The sequence below is a fragment of the Hyaena hyaena genome, unplaced genomic scaffold (assembly GCF_003009895.1).
Source record: "Hyaena hyaena isolate Hyena2069 unplaced genomic scaffold, ASM300989v1 scaffold_154, whole genome shotgun sequence".
In the NCBI taxonomy this organism is placed as follows: Eukaryota; Metazoa; Chordata; class Mammalia; order Carnivora; family Hyaenidae; genus Hyaena; species Hyaena hyaena.
The window spans coordinates 1,113,832-1,127,759 of NW_024080786.1; the positions used below are offsets into that span (position 1 = coordinate 1,113,832).

Here is a 13,928-nt window from a genome sequence, read left to right on the forward strand (position 1 = left end):
TGAGCTAGCTGTCAGCACAGAGCCCAATGCGGGGCTCGAACCCACGAACTGTGAGATCATGACCTGAGCTGAAGCCGGAGGCTTAACGGACTGAGCCACCCAGGCGCCCCACAATTTTTATACTCTTAAACGTCATGTAAAAAATATAAATGTATTGAACTTAAACTTGCTATTGGGTCACTTTAGGGAAATTAACTTTTAGTTTCTCACCACATAATAGTAGTACGTGTGTCTATAGCAGCTCATACAGGTGAGGCAAACTCACCTGTATACTGTAAATCAGTAAATAGGAGAAAAGACCATTCAAGTATGATGATTAGAGGAAATCCAGAAATGGTGTTGGTGCCATTTGAATGATGGGGCACTGGTGAGAAGATTCTGTCTGGAGAGTGCATGTCACCTTCAGTTCCAGCTGATCATTAATGCAGAGACACTATTCAGATTGATTTTTTTTGTGTGTTTAAAGGAAAGCAGTAAGTTTAGATTTTTAATGTTAAATCTCCCCCAAGTTGAAGATTGCAACTAATTAAAAATATTTTTTTTAATACTGAAGGCCTATAAAAACACGTCTGTGGTCTCACTTTATGACCTCTGTAAGATAATGAAAGTAATATGACAAATGTAATAACAAGCGTACCAGAATTTATAAACCCAGATATTCCCCCTCAGGCAGTTATCTGCTTATTCCAATGAATGTTACTCAGAACTTAAAGTCCACCTCTTTTGTTGTCCCCAGAGTCTCTTGCATATTTTTTTTTAAATTGTCTTTAAAGATGATGGCAGCATTTCGCTTTTTAAACATAATTGGGTTTGAAAATAACATGAAGGATTTACACTCGGCCTAGGTATGAAGCACACTGTATGTATAATCTTTAAAACAATGCTCTTGAGTTAATGCTATCGGCACAAAGAGGTTAAGTAACTTAAGGTAGCATTAAAATCATATAGCCAGCTGGTGTGATGGGATCAGGATTTGCACCTAAGCACTGTACTTAAAAATAAACATATGCTATAGAACCTTCTGAAAATGGTTAGTCAAACAGAGCTGAATCTAAAACATAAGGTGAATAATCAAGCAGAATAGTCCTGTTTTAGGTTTTAAAAAGAGAGAGGCAAAATAAAGGGGTGATTAGAAAAGATGAGTTGTTTGTTGTTTTTGAGGATTTTGTTGTTTGTATTTTGGATTAACAGTTTGGTTTTGAAGCAGATTACAAACTAGGAATTCCAAAAATATTTTGAGCGATGAGAACATCACTGGAATAAGTTGATAGTACTCAAGATGATGTCTTTGAGTGGGAAAGCACTCATTCAGAAGTGTAAATTCTGATGGGTATGTTACAAGATGGATTTTGTTATTTCATAAATAAGACTTCTTTTATCTAGATCTTTAAGTTAACCGTGCAATAATGTCTTCTAAATGACAAAGTGGAAGACTGGATGGCTTGAGATTTTTCTTTTAATACAACAGTCGATTTTTTCTCTCCCATTTTTGAACTTATAGAAACAATGACATTAGGATTCCTTGTACTTTTCTCAGTAGTTCTTTCTCTCTGGGAACCATAGGGCATGGTTCCAAAACAGACAGTCTTTATTGGCTTATTCATCTTCATTCCTCATAGAGCATGTGTTCCCTAGAAGCAAGTGCTCTGTCTCCTTTTATGTTGAACGTCCCTGGAATACTGTCTTCATAGAGAATGCTCAGATGATCTTAGTTGATGATAGTTAAAGAAAACCCTTAACATTTTTAGGATTGTATTTTGTGGCAGGCTTACTTTTAGGAGTTCTAAGAAAATAATTAAGTTTCAAAAGTTTTGTTTTGGAGGTCTTTATACTGTCATATATTACATGTATTTATGATCTGAAATACAGTTAAATAGCATAAGAAAACATACACCAATGCTCTTTTTACTGAGTAGGGATTTATTGCCTAGTATAAGTTGGTTAAACTTAGATTTTAGTATTAAATTCAGTTGTCAGAATATTTGGGTGTTTTGACAGATAGGTTTGTTTAGCTTTACAGATACTGTGATTCGGATCAGGAACCGACACAATGATGTTATTCCTACTATGGCCCAGGGAGTGATTGAATACAAGGAGAGCTTCGGGGTAGATCCCGTCACCAGCCAGAATGTTCAGTACTTTTTGGATCGCTTCTACATGAGTCGCATTTCAATTAGAATGTTACTCAATCAGCACTGTAAGTATCCAGAAGTCAAGAGAAAAAGCAAAATAAAATGAATGTGTTGGTATATTTTTAATTTATTTAGAAAAGTTCCCTTTTAATTTTGCTGTTTTTTGTGTGTGTGTATGTATTAAGTAAATAGGCTGCCATATAAAGGAGGGATTTTTATTGAATGTAAAATACTACATTTGTGTTTAGGAAAAAATGTTCTACTGTTTGGTACCATTCAGAGATGCAGTATTCAAATCTGGAAAAGGGCTTATTTTGTTTGTTTGTTTGATAGCTTTATTGTTTGGTGGAAAAGGCAAAGGAAGCCCGTCTCATCGAAAACACATTGGAAGCATAAATCCAAACTGCAACGTAGTTGAAGTTATTAAAGGTAAATGCTTACTTACATTTCTCCTTTTGGGAAGGATGCAAAAATCAAAATTGTTGAGTGTTAATTCTCACCAATAAAACAATTACTTATGTCTTGGGATAAAAATGTTAGGTGCAAGGGACGCCTGGGTGGCTCAGTCGGTTAAGCATCTGACTTCGGCTCAGGTCATGAGCTCACGGTTCGTGGGTTCAAGCCCTGCGTCAGGCTCTGTGCTGACAGCTCAGAGCCTGGATCCTCCTTCAGATTCTGTATCTCCCTCTCTCTCTGACCCTCCCCTGCTCATGCTGTTTCTCTCTCTCCCTCAGAAATAAATAAAACATTAAAAAAAATTTTTTTTAATGTTAGGTGCAAATGCAAGGATTTGAAAATAATTTTATGATGTTAACTGTCCATTGTATAGGATGACTATTTCGTTGATCCTGTGTTTTGTTAGGTAAAGTATGGTACTATAAGGGCACCTTTTTCACTTCAAAAAGATTCAAGCTCCCCCACCCCCTTTTCTAATTCCCTGTACTAGGAGCCATAATCCATAATAGTTTGGTTTGCATCTTTCCACTTTTTTCTGTTTATACCATATATATATAATATATACATATATAATATATACATATACATATGATATGTACATATATATGTAATTGTTGGTCTTACATTGTTTGCTTTTGAAGAATAGGTGCTTTATGTATATTTTTCTGTAAGTTTACAGCCATCACACCACGTTCAGTACATATGGATATACCTCAGGTTTTTGAGTGGCTAAACGGATGTATCAGAATGTATCAATCCACCCTTCTATAGATGGATATTTAGATTTTAGTTTTTTTAACCAATAATACTGAAGTGAACATCTTTAGACATGTGCTGTCTTTGCTAGTATTTTAGAAGGCAAGATTCCTAGAATTTAAGACATTTAAAATGCATTCAGGGACACCTGGGTGGCTCAGTCTAAATGTCCAGCTCTTGATTTTGACTCAGGTCATGAGTTCACAATTCATGAGATAGAGCCCCATGTTAGGCTTTGCGCTGATGGTACAGAGACTGCTTGGGATTCTGTCTCTCCCTCTCTGCCCCTCCTCCCCCCTCAAAATAAATAAACTTAAAAAAATTTTTTTAAGTAAAATGCATTTAAAATTTTGATACCTTCAAAAAGGTATCAAACAATGAATTCCTAAACTTTCACCAACTGTAAATGTTATGTTTATTGTCAGTATTTTCTTCACCCTGCTGCTTTTACTTTGTTTGTGGTGTTTTTTCTTTACGGATGTTTTTATTTTCTTAAAATCATATCTGTCATCTTTCCTTTATGGCTATTAGGTTTTATCATGTCATACCTAAGAAGACCTTCCCCAAACTAACACTGTTAAAGTATATTTACTTCCATAAACAGTTTTAAAACTTTATCAATAGTACTGCCAAATGCATGGTATAGAAATACATTTATTTTAATGCTTTTTTTGTTTTGATTTATACTAGATGGCTATGAAAATGCTAGGCGTCTATGTGATTTGTATTATATTAACTCTCCTGAACTAGAACTTGAAGAACTAAATGGTAAGCTTGATGGTTATCTTTCTCTCAGTGATTAGTGTTGTAATTATCTGAGAAGGAATGATAAGAATTTAGATTTGTTTTAATATAAACGGACTTTTCATCAACTCTTTTATTTAATATGAAAGCTGAGGGAGACCAATCGTGTTAAAAATTGTGTGTTGGGGGTATATGTACATATGTATGTATGTGTGTGATTTAGTTGGATTCTGTCAGAAAAGCTTTTGGCTTCTTTTTCCTCATTTTGTTTATGTTCAATGGATAATGATGAGTCTTTTCTTATTTTTGTGGGGTTTTTTGGTTAGTTTGGTTAGAAAAAAATGATGCCAAGAAAATTACATTTGACTTTTATATGCATTTCAGTAATGTAGAATATACCTTCTAAGAATTCCATTTCCTGAGTGGTGAATCATTTTTATTATTGAGGAAGTAAAAAGACTGGAGGTGTAAAGAAGAAAGATGCTGATCTGTTTGAGAATTTGTTAATTTCTGATGGTCTTTTCACCCTGACTAGTGTGTCTTTTGGACAAAAAAAAATTCAGATGTCTTGGAAGGAGGAGATTGATACATTTCACTGTTTCTGAGGGGTAGTGTAGTTTCATAGAGGGAAAAACATTTACTAAGTTAAGATGATCCTTTAAGAAGAATAAAATTAAATAGGGTTTTTCTAAACTGTATTGTGGATCTTATAGTGGGAGAACAATAAAGAAGTTACTCAGTTGAAAATAGAATTGCTTGGTGTTTTTCTAAAGCCATATTAACTTTTGTTTCATAACAATAACATTCAGTGAATAAGAAAATAAGAATCACAATGCACAAATGATATTTATACCTGAACTGCTGTGAGCATGTTCTAGGTGTCCGTCCATGTTTCCACGGGGCAGTTTGTTCAAAGGGGAGTCCAATTTATTGGATCAGTTGGAATTCTAAGGTGTGGTGAGGCTTATTCCTCTGCTTCTACTTTAAGTTCTGTTTTATGTACAACCTGCCCCCACCACCACATCCCCAACTGGGCTTCTAAATTTAATAAAATGTTTGAATGTAGAATGCGTATTCCTTGATAAATTGATGCTAGCTTAATTTTCTTTTAATTCAGATCTATATCCATAGAAGTGCCTGAAATAAAACAGAAAACATTCCACACTGGTGGACTTTTTAAAAAAATAGTATATTTATGTGAGATGGGCCATGGAACTTACAGACTTTAATGCTTGTTTTGGAAAGTAAAATGCTGGCCAATAGGCTGAGTGTCCTTTAAAAAGACTCATTGTCATAGAGAAAATAGGAAGCTGGGTTGGCTAGATTGTCATTCAGGGTCGCAAGAATGACTGCAAACTCATGTTGTCACTGTCATTTATATGTAAACGTGGGGTCAAACACTAATATACTGAAGAACTGGGGTGACAGTTCTCCCCCAAATAATAGTGTCCTCCATAGTAAATGTTTTCTTTTCATCACTACACAATAATATACTTTAAAATGCTTTAAGCACATCTCTCTGTACTTTTATATTTTTCTCTTCTGCTCTGTAGCAAAATCACCAGGACAGCCAATACAAGTGGTTTATGTACCATCCCATCTCTATCACATGGTGTTTGAACTTTTCAAGGTTTGTGAAATAGTATTACATAACCTTTATCAGTCCTTTTCTGAGGTTAGGGATCTGCTCTGAAAGTTAAGCATTCTACCAGGTTTTCCTCAGTTTCATTAAAAGATGTCATTTCATGCTCAGTGTCATGTCACGTTGCTGAAGATCAGCCTTTTGTCAACACTGATGGGTACCTCAGGGTAGTGGTGAGCTCATACTGGGAAGTCAGAAAGACCTGGGCTTGAATTCCAGTTCTGCCACTTAATATGTGTGACCATGGGCGAATCAATCAACCTTCTGGAGCCTTGGTTTCCTCTTCTGTAAAATGAGGATGATACTATCCAGGTTATGATGATTGGGAATAGCATACTAAATGTCCAATAAAATGACAGCTCATTATAGGTGCTCAATAAAGGTATATTTATATTTTTACAAAACAGAATATTTAGAAGAATAATTCTCAATTTTCCACCCTTAAAAAATCAGAGTCCCGCTATTATATGTTTTTTTTTTCTTTGAGAAGGTCATTTACATTAACTTACAGGCTTCTGCTATTATATTTGCTCTTTACAACAAATTTCAAAAACTAAATAAAATTAGGCTATTAATGTTGAGAGTACTTTTTTTCCCAGATAACATACCAAGGACATTTGCTGATAGATAGAAAAGTTAGTGATGAAAAGTGGTACACATCCCTGTGGCTAAAGATGACAGCCCTAAATTAAGCTGATAGTCTCTCACTTTAGTTAACACGTCTTCAGCCACCAGCAAACTGGTAGAGAGAAGAGGTGGCTTTCAGCCTGATGAAAAAGAAAAATACGCTGAAACACAGAATATCTAACAATGTCATAGAACAGCAGGAGTTCAAGAATGCTCTTTTGTTCTAGGACACGAAGAACACATCTAATACCTTACAAAAATCTTTCTCAAAGCGGTTAAATAAATAAGCGATTGGCACTTAAAGGATTAAAATTAATTTTTTCCCTAAAATTTCAGTTATGTAAGATCTTATTCCCCATGATGCTTAATAAAATATTATGAAACAGATTTTACATAATGTCAGTAATAATGTCAATAATCTTAAGTAGCCTTTGGTAGAGATGATCACATCCTCAGGGATACTCAATCCTGATAGGTATGTCAGGGCCAGACACTCTTAATTATTAGGAGTGTTTTTAAAAACTTCAATTTAAAAAATTTTTAAAATTCAGTCCCATCGTTTGCTGTTTTAACTGGATCTAGTTTTATCAATTTCTCCTCCAGTGCTACATGTCATGTTATCTTTTAGCACTCATAATATATTGTCATTGTGTACTGCGTATCCTTCAGGAATTGATCAAAACTAAGGATATTTACAATGTAAAACTAGTGATGAATTAGATTAGTTTCTACATCATAAGACCATTGCTGTGAATACTATATGAAAAAGTTTTTCCTTAATTTATGGCAATTAAAATGATTCCTAAAAATAGAAACAAAACTCTTTACCAAAAAAAAAAAAAAAACTATCTACTAAGTTATTAAAATATTTGGATAGAATTTTCGGCTTTAATGTAAACCAGTTAAAGTGTTGAGATGCCTGGTTTTGGAAAATATGCAGAAAATTTAGTTGAAATCTCTAGTATCTCACCAGCCCTCTAAAATGGACCATAATTTTTTAAAGTAATTCTTTAAATATAATTATAAGAATTATACTGTGGCATATTTTCAACAAATAAAAAATTTTTAATTTCAAAAGTGCATATGTATTTCAAAATTTGAATTCGTTTTTCCTTTTTTAAAGTTTGTTTTGAACAGAACCCTAATGTGTTTCAGAACGCGATGAGGGCGACGATGGAACACCATGCTGACAAAGGTGTTTACCCTCCTATTCAAGTCCACATCACACTGGGTAATGAGGATTTGACTGTGAAGGTAAATGCTCCCCGGCTTTGTCTTGTTTGTTTCACTGATGCACAGGCATGCACATAATTTCTTGAAGACATAATTTATTCTTAGGAGAAAGAAATCTCTAATAGCTAATAAGCACATTGCTTCATTTATCTAGCAGATTATGGAATTATCCCTTGAGTCTGTTTCTATTCTGGTCTATAATCCAGATAATTCAAGTAAAAATAAATCCTGAAAACAGACAATTTAGCAGTAATCATGAATATCCACTTTGATAAGTAAAATCTAAAATATTTGAGTGTTGGCAGTGTTACGTAGATAGCATATAACTTTTCGTTTTTAAGTAACATTTTTCAATCTGCTTTTATGTCATTTCATTTGATTCTTATAATGGCTCTTTAACATAGGAGCACAGGTAATTTTATTGTCAATTTTACAGGTGAGGAAACTAAAACACAGTGATTAGCTCATAATTACCCAGCGAATAAATGCCACAGGACATGAAATCAGGCTCTCTGACCCTGTCTTTTCCACTACCTTGTTCAAATAGTTCAGTTTCTTAGAGTATGAAGATTCTCTTTTTTAAATAATCCTTTTAAATTTTGTTTTAAAGTTATAAATGCAGAGTATAAAAATCAAATATATTAGTTCCTGGCCATTTGTGGGCCACTACTCAGAGACAGCCTTTTAGTTATTTTTTCTGGGATTTATTGATGTATTTTTAAGTAGTATTCTGATATGGCTATTTCTGAATTTTAAAAATTTTCAACAGCAAACACTAGCATTCTGTTATGGTAGCTTAGGAGTTAGCTTTCATAGAGCACCTCCCCTCCCCAACACAGCCTTAATTGCTATTTTCCCAGTATCTAAGTTCATACATGAAACTCTGGATTGAAAATAATCATCTTGAATAATTTTGAAGGCATCTACTGTTACTTTTTTAAAAAGTGTATAATTCATTGGTTTTTAGAATATTCACAAAGTTGTCCTACCATACCACTATCTAATTTCAGAACATTTTCATCACTCCCAAGAAAAACCTCTATACACATTGGCCATCACTCCCCAATTTCTTCCAGTCTTTGGCAGCCACTGACCTCCTTTCTGTGTATGGATTTCCGTATTTTGGAAATTTCATAAAAATGAAATTATACAATATGTGGACTTTTATGACTGACTTTTGCCACTTACTGTATTTTATAGCATATATTAATACTTCATACCTTTTTGTGGTTGAATAATACTCTGTTAGTATTCTGTTTATTCACTCATCAAGTTAGTGGACATCTGGGTTTGTGTTGTGAGAAGATTTTGGTAACTAGTTCAGTCTCTTCATTTATTATCAGTCTATTCAGATTCTCTATTTCTTCCTGAAATAGTTTCTACACTTTATGTCTTTCTAAGAAATTGTCCATTTCACCTAGGTTGTCTAATTTGTTGGCATAGAATTATTCATAGTATATCCTCATAATCCTTTTTATTTTTGTAGGATAGGTAGTAATGTCCCCACTTTCATTCTTGACTTTATTAATTTGAGTTCTTCCTTTTTTCTTGGTCAGTCTAGCTCAAAGCTTGTCACTTTTGTTGAGTTTTTGCCATTGTTTTCTATTTTTATTTCATTAATTAACACTCTACTGTTTGTTATTTCTTTTCCTTGCTTTTGAGTTCTTTTTCTTTTTTTTAGGTGTTTTGTGTTTTGTTTTGTTGTGTGGGCTGTTTTTTTTTGTTTTTATTTTTTTTTAGTTTCTTAAAGTGGAAAGTTAGGTTATTGATTTGAGACCTTTCATTGTTATACATTTTCCTCTAAGTACTACTTTCTTTCTATCCAATAAGTGTTTTGTTTTTTGTGTTTTTAAATTTTATTCTTAACATTTATTCATTTTTGAGAGACTGAGAAAGATAGAGTATGAGCAGGGGAAGGGTACAGAGAGAAAGGGAGACACAGGATCTGAAGCAGGCTCCAGGCTCTGAGGTGTCCCCACAGAGCCTGACGCGGGGCTCAAACTCACCAAACCATGAGATCATGACCTAAGCCGAAGTCAGGCAGCTTAACCAACTGAGCCACCCAGGCACCCCTTATCCCATAAGATTTTTATGGTGTGTTTTCATTTTCATTCATCTCAAAGTATTTTCTAATTTCTCTTGTGATTTCTTCTTCTTTTTTTTTAATTTAAAAAATTCTTTTTAATTTTTTAATGTTTTATTTATTTCTGAGAGAGATAGAGAGAGAGAGAAAGAGAGAGTGAGAGAGAGAGAGACATGGTGTGAGCAGGGGAGGGTCAGAGAGAGAGGGAGATACAGAATCTGAAACAGGCTCCAGGCTCTGAGCTGTCAGCACAGAGCCCGATGTGGGGCTCAAACCCACAAACTGTGAGATCATGATCTGAGCTGAAGTCAGATGCTTAACGCCACCCAGGTGCCCCTCTTGTGATTTCTTCCTTGACCCATTGGTTCTTTAGGAGTATGTTGTTTCATTTGTATATATTTGTTAATTCCCACATTTTGTTCTGTTACTAATTTCTAATTTCATTCCATTGTGGTCAGAAATATAGTTTGTATGATTTCAGTCCTTTAACATTTATTGAGACTTGTTTTATGTCTAACATATGGTCTATCCTGTTAAGTGTTTCATGTGTACTTTTGAGAAAATGTGTATTCTGCTATTGTTGGATAGAGTGTTCTATAGATAGTAGTTAGGCCTACCTGGTTTTTAGTGTTATTCAGATCTTCTATTTTCTTGTTGATCTACTATCTAATTGTCTTATCTGTTATTGAAAGCGAGGCATTAAAGTCTCCAGCTATTATTGTTGACTTGTCTATTTCTCCTTTCAGTTCTGTCAGTTTTTGCTACATGCATTTTGCAGCTCTGAGATTAAGTGTATAGATTTTTATGATTTTATATCTTCTTGATGTATTGACCTTTCATCATTGTAAGCCCATCTTGTTCTCTGATAATAATTTTTGTCTTAAAGTGTATTTTTATCTGATATTACTATCACCATCCCAGGTTTCTTTTGGTTTCTGTTTCCATAGTGTATCTTTTTCTAAGATTTTTCTTTCAGCCTATTTGTGTCTTTGAATCTAAAGTGTGTCTCTTCTAGACAACATATGGTTAGATCATGCTTTTTTTAAGTCCAGCCAGCCAATGTCCATCTTTTAATTAGAATGTTCAAGTCATTTATATTTAACATAATTATTGCTAATATAGAATTTATGTTTGCCATTTTGTCATTGTGTGTATATCTTATGTCTATTTTGATTTTTTATTTCTCTATTACTGATGCTTTCTTTGTTCAAATGATATTTTCTGCTGTACCATTTTTCTTTCCTTCTTGTTTCTTTCATTATATTTTTTTGAGTTATTTTCTTAGTAGTTGTCCCAGGATTACAATTAACATATTGATTTATTTATAACAATTCAGATTCAATTCAGGTTAATACTAACTTAATTTCAATAGTAGAGACATAACTTTGTTCCTATATAGGTCCATTCCCTCCCCTCCCTATCCTCTATACTGTCATAAAACATAACATTTTTATACATTCTGTGTTCATCTACACAGATTTCTAATTATTGCTTTCTGAAATTGTCTTTTAAATAAGGTAGGAGAAAAAAGTTACACTCAAAAAATACACCTATACTATCTTTTATATTTACCTATATAATTCCTTTTCCCCTGTGCATAGGCCATACATTTTTGTTTCCTTGCATCTCTTATAATTTCTATTGAAAAATTAGACACTCAGAATAATATAATGTGACAACTCTGAAGATCAGATACTCCCAAAGATTGGTGGTTGTTGTCTGTTAGTGACTCTTTAAACTATTTCTGTAAAATCTTTATTCTGTAATGTGTATGACCACATACACTTGGTTAGCTTAGTGATCAACTTATTATTGGACTGAGAGTTCCTTAAATACCTACTATCTTCCAGTTTTTGCAAAAGGACCCTGTGTACATATCGGGACACACTTTAACACTCAACCCAGCAGTTGACAACTCTGAGTTAACCTTTAGGTCCTGCGTATATAGAACCTCAAGTCAGTCAGACATGAAAGATTTCCTGAACATGAACATAGTCCTGGACATAAGCTTGACCTTCTAGATTCCCAGGATATCCTTGAGCTTTTGTAAGCCCCTAAAGACATCTCATTCCCTAACTTTTCCTATTAAGGTTTTTAGTTAACTTCTTGTTTGCCTTAACTGTTTTACACTGCCTTAGGTAGCTTTCAAGTTAATTATCTCTAATTGTTTTTGAGAAATATTTCTGAGGATAAAAAGTGGGTGTGTACAAGACATTTTGCATTGGGGAGCTCAAAATCAGGCCAAAGAAAGAGAGCCTTCCCAGTAGCTGCCAGGATGCCAGTTTCACTCTGATTGCATGCTTTGATGGGAGTGGAGATGGGGGTAGGAATAAGCCAAGTTAAAACACCACAGAGTTCATTGTTTTTCTTTCCTAAAAGTTCCCCACATTGCTGCAAACCTTTGGTTAATTTATAGAGTTCTGAACAAAGTTGGTTCTGACAGTATTTGCCTTTTTCTTGATGCTTTGATGCATGAGAAACTTCCTTTATCTACTATTTTTGCTGATGTCCCTCTTGCTATTCCTTTTGAGAAGACTTTTGCTTATTCCCTTTCCTGTTCCTTCATACATGACCAGTTTTAGATGTCCGACTTTATTGTTTTGTTTGCTTTAACTGAAGCTTTTAAGATCTTTTCTTCAGCTCTGTTTGGAAATTTTGTAACGATGTAACTTGGTGTGGATTTTTTCTTACTCATTGGTCTGGCTGGCCCTTTAAAATTTCCACTGTGTCCTTGATACTTTCTTCCCTACTGCTTCACTTTCTGATAGTCTTATTTGGAGGATGTTGGTCTTCATGAATTGATCCTTTGGTTTTTCTTATCCTTTCCTCCTACTTTTTATCTCTTTAAAACTTTTCATTCTACTCTGTGAGATGTCCTCGACTTTGAATTGCCAACTCTTCTATTGAATTTTCATTTCCATGATCTTATTGTAAGTTTCCAGGAACTCTTTATATTTTTTATTATTCCTTTTTTTTACAGTATTCTGTTTTAGTTTTATCTTTTATTATCACTCTGAGGATAGTAATAATAGCTGTATTTAAAAAATTAGTTTGCTGGGTGCCTGGGTGGCTCAGTCAGTTGAGTGTCCAACTTCGGCTCAGGTCATGATCTCCCTATTCGTAGGTTCAAGCCCCACATCAGGTTCTGTGCTGACAGCTCAGAGCCTGGAGCCTTCTTCGGATTCTGTGTCTTCCTCTCTCTCTGCTCCTCCCCCACTCGTGCTTTGTCTCAGTCTCTAAAAAATAAACATTAAAAAAATTTTTTACTTAGTATGCTTTAGCTCTCTACACTTTTTCTCTGAATTTCTTTTTTTTTTTTTTTTTGTTTATCTTTCTTGGCTGTTCATTTAAAAAGAGCGAGGCACAAATAAATATATGGCAAATACCATCTGTTTGCTAAAAATGTAATGGGAATACATCACTTTTTTTCAGCCCAGATGCTAATGTATGTCTATTTTTTGGTTATGTGTCAGTTACTTGCTCATTAAGGTTTACTTGATTCAAAATAAGTCCCATATGCCTTCTGCTTTGGGGCCTCAGTTGTGCTACAGTACTGTCTTTCTCATACCTTTTTCTGTTTCTCTTTCATGTGCTTTTACAGGTTGGCCTGTAGCTGTTTTCTTTTACTTGTTGTCATCCACCACAGCATAGTTCAAGATTCACTGAATTCTTAGACACTTAGCAGAGATTTGTCCTGTGCTGGTGGGCAGGCTCTTTTTGGGGAATCTGTCTCTTCGGTGTGAAGAAAGGTTCATAATGACCTAGCAGTTCCATTCCTAGGTATATACTCTAAAGGACTGAGAACAGATATTCAAACAAAAACTTATATGTGAAGGTTCATAGAAGCATTATTCATAATAACCAAAAACTGGAAATGGCCCAAATGTCCATCAACTAATGAACAGATCAACAAAATGTGATATAGCCATATAATGGAATATTATTGGGCCATAAAAGGAATGAAGTATTGGTACCTGCTATAATATGGCTGCTATAATACTGAAAAGTTGGTTTTTCACTAAGTGAAAGAAACCAATCACAAAAAATTATATGATATGTATCACATATCATACAATTCCATCTATGTGAAGTGTCCAAAATAGGCAAATGTATAGGGACATGAAATAGACTAGTGTTTTCTTATGAGTATGATCAATAAATAGTCCAGGATTCCTTTTTGAAGTAATAAAAATACTCTAAAATTTGTGGTGATGGTGTACATATCTGTGACTGTATTAAAAACCATTCAGCTTTT

The 13,928-nt window shown here is 34.2% G+C and overlaps 1 protein-coding gene across 2 annotated transcripts in view; it reads left to right on the forward strand.

Annotated features, from left to right (window-relative positions):
• PDK1 (pyruvate dehydrogenase kinase 1) overlaps positions 1-13,928 on the forward strand; it is a 30,839-nt gene that overhangs the window by 5,351 nt on the left and 11,560 nt on the right. For both annotated transcript variants that reach the window (XM_039239179.1, XM_039239180.1), the window contains 5 exons: positions 2,013-2,197; positions 2,466-2,561; positions 4,035-4,112; positions 5,642-5,718; positions 7,513-7,611. In XM_039239179.1, coding sequence (XP_039095110.1) covers positions 2,013-2,197; positions 2,466-2,561; positions 4,035-4,112; positions 5,642-5,718; positions 7,513-7,611 — 535 coding nt within the window. The remainder of the gene's footprint in view (positions 1-2,012; positions 2,198-2,465; positions 2,562-4,034; positions 4,113-5,641; positions 5,719-7,512; positions 7,612-13,928) is intronic.